The sequence below is a fragment of the Globicephala melas genome, chromosome 4 (assembly GCF_963455315.2).
Source record: "Globicephala melas chromosome 4, mGloMel1.2, whole genome shotgun sequence".
In the NCBI taxonomy this organism is placed as follows: domain Eukaryota; kingdom Metazoa; phylum Chordata; class Mammalia; order Artiodactyla; family Delphinidae; genus Globicephala; species Globicephala melas.
Window position 1 is genome coordinate 70,160,676 of NC_083317.1, and position 14,566 is coordinate 70,175,241.

Below are 14,566 nucleotides of genomic sequence, written 5' to 3' on the forward strand. Positions count from 1 at the left end.
TGCTCGCCCTGCTGAAGCAACTCTTCCCGGCACAGAAGCAGATTCACTTGAAGACAGGGAAAGCTGGCCCCGCCTTTGTGATGGAGGGGTTGCTATCCTCAAAATTCTTAAAGAACATTCTGTCATCAGTCCATCCAACGGAACCACGTAGAAGGCCGTTTTCGTTTTCAGCCTGGCGATGTGATTTTTCTGCATCTACAATTCCCATGCTCCTTCCTGCGCATACCATCCGCCAAACAGACAATGAGAATTTATGTGAATCTAAGGCTGGGACGCTTCCTGGGGGATTTCCAAGGACTCTAAACCTCTGGAGAGAGGAGAGCTACAGTTCTTTGAAAGGCGAGGAAGTAGATGTTTTGTGAATTGAAGGGGAAGAAACTGCCCTTGCAAGGGCAGCGGCCAGAGTGGCCCGGTGCCTCCCACGTGTCGGGAACACCCAGATGTCAGAAGCTGACAGCTCCCCCTTGTCCAGCCCGCCTCTCTAGCACTCAGACAGGTGAGTGAGGGACCAAGCAGTGTGCTGGCAAAACCTGGAGAGGCCCTGGGAGGGAAAACAGAGAGGTGAGGCTGTTTTCAGCCAAGATGCATGGCCGTCTTTGTTCTCAGGGGCTTGGAAAGCAGAGGCAGAGAATGGGCACCAGTACATGTGGAGGCAGGAAGTCTGTGGGAAATCTCTGTACCTGCCTCTTAATTTTGCTGTGAACCTAACTCTGCTCTAGAAAAAAGTCTTTAAAAAAAAAAAAAAAAAAAGCGACCTTGGCAAGGAAGACATGAGCTTTCCCGTAAGCTACATCTGAGCAGTTGGAAGAATGGGGGCCAGAGAGTGGGCAGGGCTGCCACGGGCATGGCCCTTACAAATCCAAATATCTTGCCACTTGATTTGCAAAACATGAAATACGTTTACTAAGGACAAAAAAAGTAACCTAATATAATGCTGACCACGTAGCATGTATTCCACACGGGTTTAGTGAACTGCAAGGTCCCCTTCCTACTTTCTGGGGAGGAAAAATTGGAACCTTTAAATCACTGGCAAGAGAAAGAAACTAAAATCAAAGCAGAGTACCGTGTGATGGGGCAGGAACTTTTTAACCAATTCCCCAGTGAAGCTGAATGATAGCAACTTCAACTCCAGAATGCTTAGCTCTCTCTCTCTTTTTTTTTTTTTTCAAGTGAATAGCCCTTAAATGGGCAAAGCTCTGGCATTTATCCCTGAGCAAAAGGTTAACTGCCAGGTCTGTAATGCACAGTCCATAAGGAGGGCTCTCCAGACCTGCTCTTACAAAGCTCTGGCTCATCGGGAACGTCCTGGATCTCCAGCAGGCAGAGCACCAAACCTGCTACCTACAACTTAGTCTAGCATCTGGGCACCAGATGGGGAGCTTCCCTCCGACTCTGCATCCCTCACCAGTCCTATGTGTAGTAAAATGAGCAAACCAGAGCCAGCTCTGACCACTTATGAGACACAGCAGGGGCAAGCCCCCCTGCATGAGGAAGCACTTTTGATTCCAGCAGAGTTTTCCCATCCCAGAGGCGAAACCTCCCCTCCAAGACCCGAATTTGCCTTCCAAACTTGTTTCTGATCCCTTTCTTCAGCTGCCTCACATCAGATGCACTGTAGAAGCTTTCAACAAAAACAGATAAAGAACAAGAAAAGAGGAATCATGGACGGTGAGCAGTTTGCCCTCTAATCTTCTAGTCTTGTTTCTGTGCAAATAGAATTTGCAAACAAATACACAGAAAGACGGGTGATTCTGTACATGCTTTTTTTTTTAATCTAATGATATGTCAAGATGAAGGTCTGGAGTCATTGACAAGCATGTACATTCTGTGTGTGAATTTCTATCTCCCCAGAGAGAGGAGGAACCTTTCAAGGGAAAGAAGAGTGCTTTTTGCTCCATTACATCAGCTCCTACATCCCTTCCAATACTAATGCTGGATAGAAGAAATAGAAACAGTATGCCAAGGACTGGGGGCCTTCAAGGCTGGGTGTACAGGACTCTGTGTGTGTGTGTGTGTGCGCGCGCGCGCGTGTGTATGTGTGTGTGTCTGTGCATGTGTACACAAAGATGCAGAAAGGCCTTGTGCCTAACGCCCATTTCAGGCTGGTTCTGTGACAAGTTTCTTGGACCTGAGCCCTGAATGCCTTACACGTCTACCCTCGGTCTGTGCCTAACTGAATGGGTGGGGTCCTCGCAGAGGGCCTCTTACCTCTAAAGATCCGCCTCTGAGAACCCAAGAGCTGGCAGACCTCAGCAGAGGCCCTGCAGGAGTTGACACATTTCTGCATCCCATCGGCCAGGTCGAACAGCGTCACGTTGGAGGCCAGGGAAAAGGTGGTTTGCAGTGACATCACCACCGCACTGGGCTCCCTACAGGCAAAATATGTAGGTTTTAATTGTCCTAAAATGACATGTGGGCCCCAGGGCTTTTGGAAAATGAGTGTCCTCCCCATTCTCCAGTGATGGCCTGGGAGAGCATGAAGTTCCAGTGACCTTGGCCCCGGATCACCCTATGGCCCGATCAAAACAAGGCCCAGTTTTGTTGCCATCACCCATGTTAGAACATCCTCCCCTTTCTATAGACTGGTTCACAAACGAATATAATCCTGTTACTTACCTAGAAGCATGAGCTGTGGATCGGGTATAACCAGGTAATGTTGAAAAACACACATTTAACTGAAAGGAAGAACAGGTTTATCGTTAACTGTGAGTCAGACAAAAGCCTTAAACCTAGAACGAATTTCCTATTTTCAGGATCAAATAGGCGTTTTCCAGCCATCAAGTTGTCAGCAGGCGGCCTTACGCAGGAGTGGTGTCTTTTTTGCTCCTTTCTTAAATGGCTTTCTGCTCTTATTCTGTTGTTCCATGAGTACAAAGGGAGAGAGGCAGAGAGTAAATCAGTGGGGAAAATCTGGGCAGGAAATGATGTTCAGAACAGCACCCTTGGATGCAAACATCTTCAAAGGAGCAGATCTCTTCTAAGACCCAGGGTTTCAAAAACCTCAGAGGCAACTGTTTATTTGGACTTTGCATAGTGAACAAGCCTCACTGAAAAGGCTGGGTTCCTTTCAGCTACCCCAGGTCTGGCAGGCCTGACACAGACCCCTCATAATCTACAATGAGTTGACCTAACTCACAGATAGGTCCTCTTCAATAAGGCTCTCCATAGGAAATTACATTACATGGGTCAAGAGCCCTTTTGTAGAGAGCAAATTAAGAGCGACTCTCCCTGTGTTTGCCTTGTGCTCTCGGAAAGAGCAGAAAATCCCTGTGGGGCATGAAGTACCATGCCTGCTTCTCCACTCCCCCCCCCCCCCACCGACAGTAGGGGCTGGGGATTCCTTTTATGCAGCAGAGGGTCTCAATACCTTGACCAATGCAACCCACCTGTCTTCAAAGCCTGTGTGTCAGACACATCTCACCCTTCACAAGATGGATTCAAAACACGGGATGCTATCAAACCCTTTTTTGGCTTTGTATGACATGACTTTATATTCACAAGGTAATGATTTATTATTACTTAAACTTTTTTTCCCAGGAAAAAACACAAATAGCACATTTCAGAACAGAACGGCACCTTGGGAAAGACTACTTGAGTCATAGCCTAAATCTTCTCTAGTCATAGCCAAATATTCACTATATCTTGGGGGTGGGGATGTCACATCACTAATAAATTATATGTTGATACTGGGTAAAAATGAGCAAATCAGATAAGTCACTGAGCACCGTGTAATGGGAAGGACTGTACCTCTGCACGAGTTTCTCAGCCTCTGTACTATCTTAGAAGGAAATATTGACCTACAACCGAACTAAGAGGCAGCTGTGGTGCAGTGCCAAGAACACCAGGTATAGGGTTAGTAGACGTAAAACCCTGTCATATAGTAAAGAATTTGACCTTACTCAAAGAGAGGTCTGGCCCTTGGCTCCTGGGAGGTAATTTCTAAGCCTTTGGAACGTCCTGCCTTTGTTTACCTGGAGACCCTGGGCTGCTCCAGATAATCTAACAGTGTGATTTATGGTGAGGATTGGGGTTACAAAGGGTAACCCAAAGGGTTACCTCTCCAGAGGGGCTGGAGACTGAGGTCAGCCATATGGGCAGTTGACTATCTGTGTTTTGGCTCTAGACACCAAGGCTCAGGTGAGTCTCCCTGGTTGGTGATACTCTGTGAATACTGTACACATCATTGCTGAGAGGAGTTAACCCCGTCCATGACCCCATGGGGAGACGACGACCGGAAGCACTGAATTTGAATCCCTCCTGGACTCTGCCCCATGCGTCTCTTCCCTTAGCTGACTGTAACCTGGATCTTTTCACTGTAATAAACCGTAACCACAAGTATAACAGCTTTCAGTGAGATCTGTGAGTCCTTCTAGTGCATTATCAAAACTGAGTGTTTCTTGGGGACCCCCAAACTCGCAACTGGTGTCAGAAGTGAGAGTGGTCTCTAACTTTGCACCTGCTCTGTGTAAACTCAGGCAATGTCACTAACTCCCAGAACCTGCCAGTTTTCCCTCTGTAAAAGTGTTGGCAATACCTCTTATAGGAGTGACGCATCTGGTAAAGTGCCTGTCACAGAGTAGATGCTCAGTAGATACAGAAATGGAATTGGAATCTACATTTTACACAAATAAAACCCATGGTCCCATAAAATCCTATAGGTTTTGGCTAATATACTCTTACCCATAAAGAACAAGTAAAATTAAAATCAGAAATCAATCTCTAAAACTTATTTTAATGGCAAATTTCAATTTTCTGAACACCAAATCTTAGACTACGGTAGCAGCTGAGAGGCTTCATTTCTATCTCTTCTTCTTTCCTCTCCATTTTTCTTTTTTTTCTTTCTTGTCTTTTTCCTGACAAAAAGCAGGCAAGGAGGGAAAGAAGAAGAATCAAAGGCCCCTAGATAATCTACTCAGTGAATTCTCAACCCTAGATAATAGGATTAACTGTTCCACCTTTGGCATTCCCTTGAGAAAAAAGCATCATTCTCTCCAGGTTCCATAACACAGACAGAAAAATCACAAAGCATGTCAACAGCAGATGGGACAGTAGGATTTTCTGGGTCTTTCCGCTTCACCAACAGCTCTTATTGGTGCATGTCACCTAAATGTCTGTAACTATGAGTCTGAACATGGAAAAGAAATGCCAAGGCACCAATAAAGGCTGCATGGGAAGACACATTAGGAGAAATGCTTCTACAGGCATCACTGGTTCTCAACACCTCCCTTCTACTTCCGAGAGGCCTTTAATTTTACCCTAAAGTTCACCTTCCAAATATAATAGAAATGAACAGCCCAGGAGATACAGCTGATCCCCAGGATGTTCCCGATTCTGAATAAAATCTGTTCTAGAAAACAAAGGACTAGCAGGAAGGTGCCTTTTGGGAAACCTACCGTTTTGGTGATCTCATTTTCTACTTCACGGAGGTCTGAATGTTTTTCCACGGTGGCATTAAGAAATATTTTCTTCAATTTAAACTCTGTCACGAAGGTTCTAACTGAAAATGAAAACATAACCTGTTAGACCTCACAAGGTCCACCTACGTATGGCTGAGTGTCTGGAAATCTCAAGGCACCCAACTTTCCTCCACCTCCCAGGACGCTCTCTGTGCATTTCTTTCTCCTGGAGGGTGGAGACCACTCCTCCCTCTTCGGGGCTCCTCTAGCAATGGGAGCACCTACTGAGCTGAGCTGAAGACTCAGTCTGAGCAGACCTTTGGGTGAGAGGCTCCAAAGAGCCTTTTTCATATGTGTGAGGGCTCTGAGAGAGTGAGCTTCCCTCGTCTCTCCAGTGGCCTCCCACATCTTAGATGCTCAGTGAAGCTGTAACAGAGAAGACAGATGAGCTGGTCTAAAGAACACACTTCCAGGAAGAGGGGAGGGAGACGTGGGGTTGGAAAGACAAACGCTCGTGGGCCCCTATAAAGCTTCGGATGGAGGAAAGCTCTTTCTCTCTAGGTTACCAAGTTAGCCAGCCCTCCACTTCAAGGGCGTGCTCTGGTTTCCTCTTCTCATGAGAGACACCTCCATCCATTCCCCATGCCTCTTGCTCAGAGGAAATGCCTGCTCTATCATTGATAAAAGAGGCTTCCAGAAGCCAGGTTACTTCCCAAGATCACCCAGCTCCCAAGGGCCAAAATTAACATTTAACGTCATGTGTGTCCATCTTCCAAGTTCTTCTTTCCCCTAAACCCCCAGCCCCGTGAGGAATCTCATAGTCTAAGGACAACCAAGTGGCTACAGAGAAAGGTGTCAAACATCTGTAACAGGACTCCACTCAGGGGGCTGCCAGACTCCATGACTACAAGCCATACAATGAAAACAACCCATATTCAAGATACTGTTCGGTTCAGACATGAAAGAAAATAGCCCCATTTTCAAGGCCCATTTCACTCATAAAATAAAATTCTAGTTAACATCAATTTGTGCTGATTGGGCCTGAGGGTGACAGAACTTACAAATGGGCAGACAATCAAAAATTAGGACAGGGCTTCCCTGGAGGCGCAGTGGTTGAGAGTCCGCCTGCCGACGCAGGGGACGTGGGTTCGTGCCCCGGTCCGGGAAGATCCCACGTGCCGCGGAGCGGCTGGGCCCATGAGCCATGGCCACTGAGCCTGCACATCCGGAGCCTGTGCTCCCGCAACGGGAGAGGCCACAACAGTGAGAGGCCCGCGTACCGCAAAAAAAAAAAAAAAAAAAATTAGGACAGCCTGCTTTATATCTGGCTCTTATCTTCCTTTAGATTAAATTCTTATCTTTCCCTCTGGACCAGAAAAAAATATAAATAAACCCAAACACAGAAACACATGAAGCTGCTCTTTCATAGAAAGCTTGCCTGCTGAATTAAGAAAAAGGCCCACAGATGAGCCAGAGAAAACATTTAACATCTTATACTTACTGTCTAAAGCCCTTAATCCTTATTTAACATCTTTTTGCTTGTTCTACAGTTCAGTGAAGCCAGCTGCTTAGGACTCTTTCTGAGAAGCGGGGAGCTCTTTGAAAACATCCCTGGCCAAATGAAAGAGCTTCAGCGTGCTCTAATTTGCATATTCCACTGGTGTTTATGAACAATGAAGCTAAATGACTTGAAAAGGGAAAGATGATTGTTAACACAATAAGTGGCTCTCCTCCTGATGCACGGTGCCTGTGGGACCCTCCACACACAGGCTTCCAGAACAGTCACCCCACTCCTTCGTCCTCCCATCTCACAGGTCTAGGTCTGTGCCCAGACTCTGTGCAGAAACATACATAGGGTAAGCATCAGGTACACAGATCTCTTCTGAACCAGGACAGTAAATGTGGCCTCTGCATCTGTGTGAATACGAATAAGGCACCGCAGTGTCCCCCCAGCCCTGCCCTCTCCCAGACACGTTCCCATCTTCACGCTGCAGTTACATCATCTGGCTTTAGGGCGATTTTTAACTGTTGATTTACACAGGTTATCTAAGTGATTTTTTAAAGATCCAAAATTATGCTTTATATTCAAAGTAGTTTATCATTTTCATTGCTTTCAGCTCTGGTCCAAGAGATTAGAAGACTAATGTCAAAGGATACCTCCCATCTGGAGACCCCTACCATTTTCCAAGCTTGCTCAAATATATTATTTATTTGATCTTCATAATAACCCTGAGTGGGAAGCAGAGCAGGTGGTAATCTGATTTTTACAGATGAGGAAATTGATGCTCAGGGGTCAGTGTGCTGTAGGTGCTGGACATGGAGCTGGAAGCCTGGCATTTGAGTCCCTGGCAAGTGTACTTTCCATACTGTTTCAAGATAAAATCATTTCCATCATCTCCATTCTTAAACTGAAAACTCCTTGCTGGTTTCTTACAGGGTGTAGCTAAATGGAATAGGTGACCCAACTGCAAATAATCTATTAGAATACGAGGACTTCTCGACTTTGACTGATGTCTATACTCCCAGATTTTTCTTCCTTAAAAATAACGCTTTGACTTGATCCTTGTATTTTAAACAATTTTCTAAATTCTACCATTATTTGAGTAGGGTACCCACTATTGAAATACACTTCTAGCCCCAAGATGGAGCTGCACCTGCCTGGGGTGCCACGTCAGCAAGTCAAACTTTAGAGTTCCTGTAAACGCTCCCCTTGACCAGTAATGCAGCATATCAGTCAGCCAATCCCCAACAGCAAAGCCAACTCTGGGCTCTACTTATTTCCTTGTTCCTTGATCTTTCTAAATAAGGTCGTATATGCAACCCCAGCCAATCATGCCCTGTGTCCACGTTGCTGCTTCTACGCGCTATGAAACTCACTCTGGCCCAAAGTGGCTCAGAAAGAGTGTTCCTTCCACTGCTTGTGAGAGAGACCCTGTACTTCCCCAGTCCATGGACTGCTTTCCCTTGAGTAAAGGACATCAAACTCATTACCAAATTGTTTTAGTTTTGTTATTTGACACCACCTTCTTAAAAACTCTGATTATTCCCCTCAGCCTATGGGCACTGCAAGTCATGCAAAGAACACTTTCAAAGGACACAGATATTTGCTCTCTCAAAAACACATTTACTGAGCACTTTCTCTGTGTTGAGTATGACACTGGGCAATATAAGTTGATTCCAAGTTGAGTCACTGTACCCACCAGCTCCCTATCCATCTTAGATAACTCTATCTTCCTCATTTGTAATTTCTTCAAGTTCTTCATTGACCTCGGCGCTCTAACACAGATTACACAGCCTGTGTGTGAGAAAGCTCCCAGAGCGAACACAGCACTGTGTGATGGAAGGACTGTGGGCTGCAAACCTGGCGTCTCATCAAGCGGTTGTACAAGCTGGGCCAGTTAGTACTTTATCAGGGCCTTAGTTTTCATTTGGGTTGTTTGCTTTTCAACCTGTAAAATGGAGATTATATCTAAAACCAACCAGCTTCATAAAATATTAAATTCGGGATCAAAATGTGAAAAACTGTATGATACAATTATGGCAGTAGCTTTGTAAAAACTGTATCTTGTCTGTGGACAAGAACATGAAGATCTTTTTTAAAAAAATTTATTTATTTTTGGCTGAGTTGGGTCTTCGTTGCCGTGCGCAGGCTTCTCATTGCGGTGGCTTCTCTTGTTGCGGAGCACGGGCTCTAGGCACGCGGGCTTCAGTAGTTGTGGCTCGTGGGCTCTAGAGCGCAGGCTAAGTAGTTGTGGCGCACGGGCTTAGTTGCTCCGTGGCCTGTGGGATCTTCCTGGCCCAGGGCTCGAACCCCTGTCCCCTGCACTGGCAGGTGGATTCTTAACCACTGCGCCACCAGGGAAGCCCACGAAGATCGTTTTTAAAAATGAAAAGAATGTGTGAATGTGGTAGGATAATCAGGGTTTTATTCTCTTTTTTCTCTCCCTAAATTTTTTTTTTAACTCTTTGGTTAGAATATTCTTTTGATTTTTTTTCCCCCTAACCATAGGGTGGAATGGTTAAGCAAATAGTGTTATGCACAAATGATGGCATATTTATGTGGTCATTACAAAGTTTGTATAATAGTTTTAATAACATGGAAAAATGTTTAAGGTATAAAGTTTGTACAAATACCATATGACTTCAACTATATCAAAATATAACGCACACTAAAAAAGACTGCAAATAAGGTGCTACATCTCTGAGTGGTGGGATAATAGGCAGTGTCTTCCACTTCCTTCTATATTCCTTAAAGTTATTCCTTGGGCAAAGATTGATTTTGATTAGGGAGAAAAACAATAAACGTTATTTTGCAAAATACATTGTGGTGCAGAGAAAATTCCAAGATAGACAAACTCTCTTACCCAAATTGCATATCCCTTTTTCCAGCTGGTACCCCACTGGGCATCTGCAGGTGAAGGATCCCTGAGTATTGTTGCACATGGCCAGGGGTGGGCAGGGGTTTGAGAGGCACTCATTCACATCTGCGGAGAAGGGAACACAAGGTCACAGTGAATCTGCGGCAGGCAGCACAATCATAATCCAGTACAAGGGGCACTTCTAAGGGCCAAATGGCACTGGGTGTGATGGGGCCTGGAAACGAGTAGGCACTACCCTTGTTCTCAAGGCGCTACCAGTCTACTGAGGGTGGGGGCAGCCTTGAGTACAACTAACTATAAATATAAGGCAGGATTTGAAAGTAAAGAGAAAGTAATGATTTTGATGGAAGGGAGAATTAAGGACTATTTCAAATAACATCTGGACTAAGACTGGAAGAATTTTAATCAGCAGATGTGGGTAGGGGGATTCTAGGCTGGGGCACCAGCACAGTGAAGGTCAGGAGCAGGAAAGTGTAGGGGTTTTCAGGGAGTGGTGGGTGGTCCAGCGTGGCAGGGATGTAGGGAGCCCGCATAAGGGAGCCAGGTCGTGGAGGCTCGTCAATGTTATTGTCCGACGTTGCTCTGCAGACAACACATAAGCATGCTAATTCTCAAGTAAGCAGGGTATGAATTTTAAAATCTTACTCCCCTATGTTTTGGAGGAAAAGGGAGTTTACTGCCTATCTCAGTGTGATACTGTATTGTAGACCACTGCAGATGACTTTTCCTCTTACCCACGTTGCAGTCATCTCCTTGCCAGGAAGGTGAGCACACACACTGGTACCCACGGCTGGTGGGGTCCACGACGCATTTCCCATCATGAAGACAAGGGTTAGCGGCACAGCTGTTAACTGCAAGCACATTTCAGATATAATGCAGTTAATCACACAGGAAAGGTAAGGGCAGTGCTAGGTAAATATTTAATTCTCCCAGCTAATATTTGATTCTTGCTTATTTCTGTGTACTTGCCCTGAAAGGCCACACTGTGCAATAGAATGGGTTCCCGGAGGTGCAGAGGAGACGTATTGGGACTGGATGCTGACACTAGCTGTGTACATACACACGTGTTAGCCAGTTGGATCCCGAAATGCAGGAGCTGGTTCAAATCCAAATACTGCTTACAAGTCCCTCGGCTCGGGAATGATGATTACATTGCCTTGGGATACTTAACAAATCCTACTTGAATCAATGCCAATTTAAAACACACGTTAAGGAGAAAATGATGCCTGATCCACCATCCTCCCTGCTCCAAGTTTTCTCTCTTCTAAAGGTCTCGCACTGTAACTGGGCCTCCACATAACGTGCCATCCTTCAGAACAATGCCTGCAGGTGAACACTACGACACCCTCTCTTTACGCGGTGTGACCGTGAGCCTGTCTCATTCATCCAGGCCCTGGCGATGCACCAGCTCCACTGAATTCTTGGACTCCCAGCTCCCAGGTGCAGTGACCACACTCTCTGTTGGGGTCTGTATAACTGGCCTTGTCGTGCTACAGTTGTACGATAACTGCCTAGGAAAGGTTTCTGACGCACATTTAGAAAAGCCAAAACTCATAAGAGAGGGAGAAAAATCATCTCCAGGGAGAAAAGTCAGTGGTAGAATGAGAAAGAGAAGGCAGAAGTCAAGAGTGCTTACTCCAGAATAACCCTGGAGACAAATGGGCTAAACCTGAAGGTGGTGTCCTGGCTCCTCATGGCTACTTCATATCTACCTAAGACCACCTGCATGAGCATAGCACCCGTATGTACAAACACTGCACCCATGGACTCTGTCACAAAGGACATAGCAGCAGCCAGTAACAATGTTCCTAATACTCACCGACAGTTATCACTGCAATGGCTATAACTGGCTTTAAGGGACACTTGCGAATTATGTCCTACCTGGTATTGGAATATATTTGGCATCTGGAAATGAAGCCTGTGAGTCCTGAAGCAGGGATCCCAAAGTCGCCAGAAGAAGGAGCCAGCTTCCATCTCCCAGCAAGGCTCGGACCACTGGCACGAAGGGGGCACCGATGCATCAGGGCTCTGCGGGGCTGCGTGGGGTCCACGGCCCTCCAGCCACGAGCCGGATGATGGCTGCCTGGTTGGAACTCTGCTTCTAACTCCCTTCCCTTCTTCCCTCCTCCCCTCAGTTCCCATTTCACCCCTTCACCAACAGCAGGTTTCCTTTCCTGAGTCTGGACAAGCTAAATATCCAGCAAATTTTGACCCTGACATCAAAGGAGGTATCATCCTACTTCCTTCTACCTTTCCTTAAGTGATAAAGAATCATGTGGATGGCTTTATTTCCCCTGTCCCAGCAACTTCTACACGGATATAAAGATATATAACCTCAGGTGCAATGTCACACAGTCACTATGGGAAAGGTTAGTTCATCATCCTCTCACTGAACACATCTCTCCACCCACATTTATCCACTGACATCATAATCTTAGGGAGACAAAGGAGCCTGGGCTCCCCTGGATCAAGAGAAGTTTCCCCGGTGACTGGGGGGCTGGCTGACTAGCTCAGAAGCTCGTGGCTCTGATCTGGGAGCAGGCACCTGCTCACTCTGTGTCTCAGACAGGCCACCTAAAGCTTCTTGACTGCAGTTTTCCACCCTTCAATCCTGCTTCACTACCCCACTCTGGCTTTGCTAGAGTTAAAGCCATGCTTGAAAAGCTCTTCCAATTACGGGGCATTACAAGTTACGATGGCACTACTACTGATGTCACACATGGCCAACGGCATCCGCTCCTCTTTCTCCGGGAAGAATTCTGAAACTCAGGGGTGAGAAGACTGTCACCGTGACATTCCTTTCTGATTTAAGCGCTCCAACAGAAAGCATTTGAGATCACAAAGCAGACACTGTCCCATGGCGGATACCAGCCACCCCGAGCCCCGTGCAGCCTCAGTGTGCTTGTGCGATTGTGTCCTACCTGAGGCTGGAGATGACGGTGCTGTGGACGACTGCGTGCTGCTCTGAGCAGTGAGGGTGGTCGATGTAGATGTCAACACCTTAGCTGTAGAAACAGGTGTGCTTTGGGGGGAAGGAGATGTTCTGAGGAAATGTGAAGCCAGGCTGTGCTCTTCTGTAGGGGCAAGCCCCGTGGTCCATTCTTTTGCTGATGTGGGCGTACTGGTCAGGGCGATCGATCCGGTGGCAGCATCTCTATTCACTGGGTTCCTTTCTGTGGTGACAGCACCTTCTGTTGAGATGCGTACCACTAGAATTTCAGGACTGGTTGGCGGGAGCTGTTTTCCGGCCACTGTCTGTACTGTTGTAGGACCACCCGTCAGAGATGCTGTGCTTGATGGGGGTTGGGGGCTGGGCACACGGGGATGAGAGGTCTGGAGAGTGGTAGCTACCAAAGCTGGAGACGTCTGGGCTAAGCTGGTGCTGGTGGCTGGAAGGGTTTGCTCAGTGGAGGACTCCGTTAAGGCCAGGGGCGAAGGGATCCCCAGAGGAGACCTCACTGTTACAGTTTCCGTGGCCTCCATGGGCAGAGTCTCCAGGCTCTGTGGCTTTGATTCCGTAACGAGCTTCCCGAGGTGTGGGCTGCTCTGGTTCTTAGGATCTGCCGTTTGACTGCTGGGGAGCATTGCCACGGATGATGCCATTACCGACGTCCAGGCTGAAGTCACAGGAGTGTCCCTTGCCTTGGGCAGGACCAGGGTAGAAGATGAAGGTGGGAGGATTGTCTGTGAGACAGACGGCGAGACAGGGGCGGATGCTGTCAGGGATACTAGTGAGGGTGGTGGCGAGGAAGACAAAGGTGTGGGCACATCAGGGGCGGACTGCAGTGGGTGAGTGGAGGCCCTGGTCGATGGCAAGGTTGACGAGAACAACCGGTAGGACTGTGACACTGAGGGCTGGGGCAAGGGAGGCCCTGACGAAGAGGACGATGATGTATCGCCAACGGATTCAGCATCGGTGTCCAGAAGAACCAGAGTGGTCAGCATACTAACGGCGGGTGTGCGGGATGGAGGGCTGGCCGTGCGCAGAACTAGTGCCTCAGTGGAAGACTGAGCGTATTCCCCATCGTGGGAGGAGACGTTGCTTCGCTCTGCCTGAGCCTGAGAAGAGGAAGAAGAGTCTGAATGCAAAGAGCTTGAGATCTTAACAGAAGAGGTGGAACTCTCCCTTACGTCCAAGGATGAACTGTGGTCCGCAATGGACAGCAGTGCCCGTTCCCCTTTGGTGAAAGGAGATGAAACGTAGGTGTGGTCTGTGTAGTCACTGGACGTCCCGTGTTCAGGGTGTGTGCCACTCACTGCATCGTAGCTCATTCCAGTGACTGCAAAGGGAAAAACCAAAGTGAGGTCAACTAAACAGACATCTGTGAACCTGCACTATGAGACAGACCTTCAGTGTCCCACCCATGAACGCCTGGGAACTGACACACTTTCTCTGGATAGAGACAGTACGGGGAGGCAGGCAGGGTTTGAGTCTGCAGTGAGCAGACCTGCCCTCCTGTGAGGAGCACAGCGGCAGCAGGGGAAATGGTCATGAAAGAGAAGCGGGGCCAGGGGCCAAAGAATAGGGAACAGGTCCAAATTCCTTCCACAGGCCTTTTTTGATGAAAGCAAATTAGTATCTGAAAAGCTCTTAAGACCCCAAATAGAACAATTGTTATGCCTAAGTGGAAAAAGGAAAACCCTCCCAACTTTCCATTCTGTAAAATGAGATATTTCTTTTCCAGGAGACTGGCCTAAGCCACAACATGGCCAGGTTTCTTTATTGCAAGCATCCTGGCAGACAGCACCGCAAATGCCCGCGGCAAGTGCTGGGGAGGTGGGGGAACCCGG

The 14,566-nt window shown here is 47.3% G+C and overlaps 1 protein-coding gene across 4 annotated transcripts in view; it reads right to left on the reverse strand.

The window, feature by feature from the left end:
• Nucleotides 1-14,566, reverse strand: part of HEG1 (heart development protein with EGF like domains 1) — a 144,185-nt gene that overhangs the window by 70,031 nt on the left and 59,588 nt on the right. For all 4 annotated transcript variants that reach the window (XR_009563721.1, XM_060298186.1, XM_060298187.1 and 1 more), the window contains 6 exons: nucleotides 12,697-14,055; nucleotides 10,510-10,626; nucleotides 9,761-9,880; nucleotides 5,394-5,497; nucleotides 2,617-2,675; nucleotides 2,209-2,369 (listed from right to left, as the gene is read on the reverse strand). Coding sequence is in view for 3 of the 4 variants with exons in the window: in XM_060298186.1 (XP_060154169.1) it covers nucleotides 2,209-2,369; nucleotides 2,617-2,675; nucleotides 5,394-5,497; nucleotides 9,761-9,880; nucleotides 10,510-10,626; nucleotides 12,697-14,055 (1,920 nt within the window). In the remaining variant the exon portion in view is untranslated. The remainder of the gene's footprint in view (nucleotides 1-2,208; nucleotides 2,370-2,616; nucleotides 2,676-5,393; nucleotides 5,498-9,760; nucleotides 9,881-10,509; nucleotides 10,627-12,696; nucleotides 14,056-14,566) is intronic.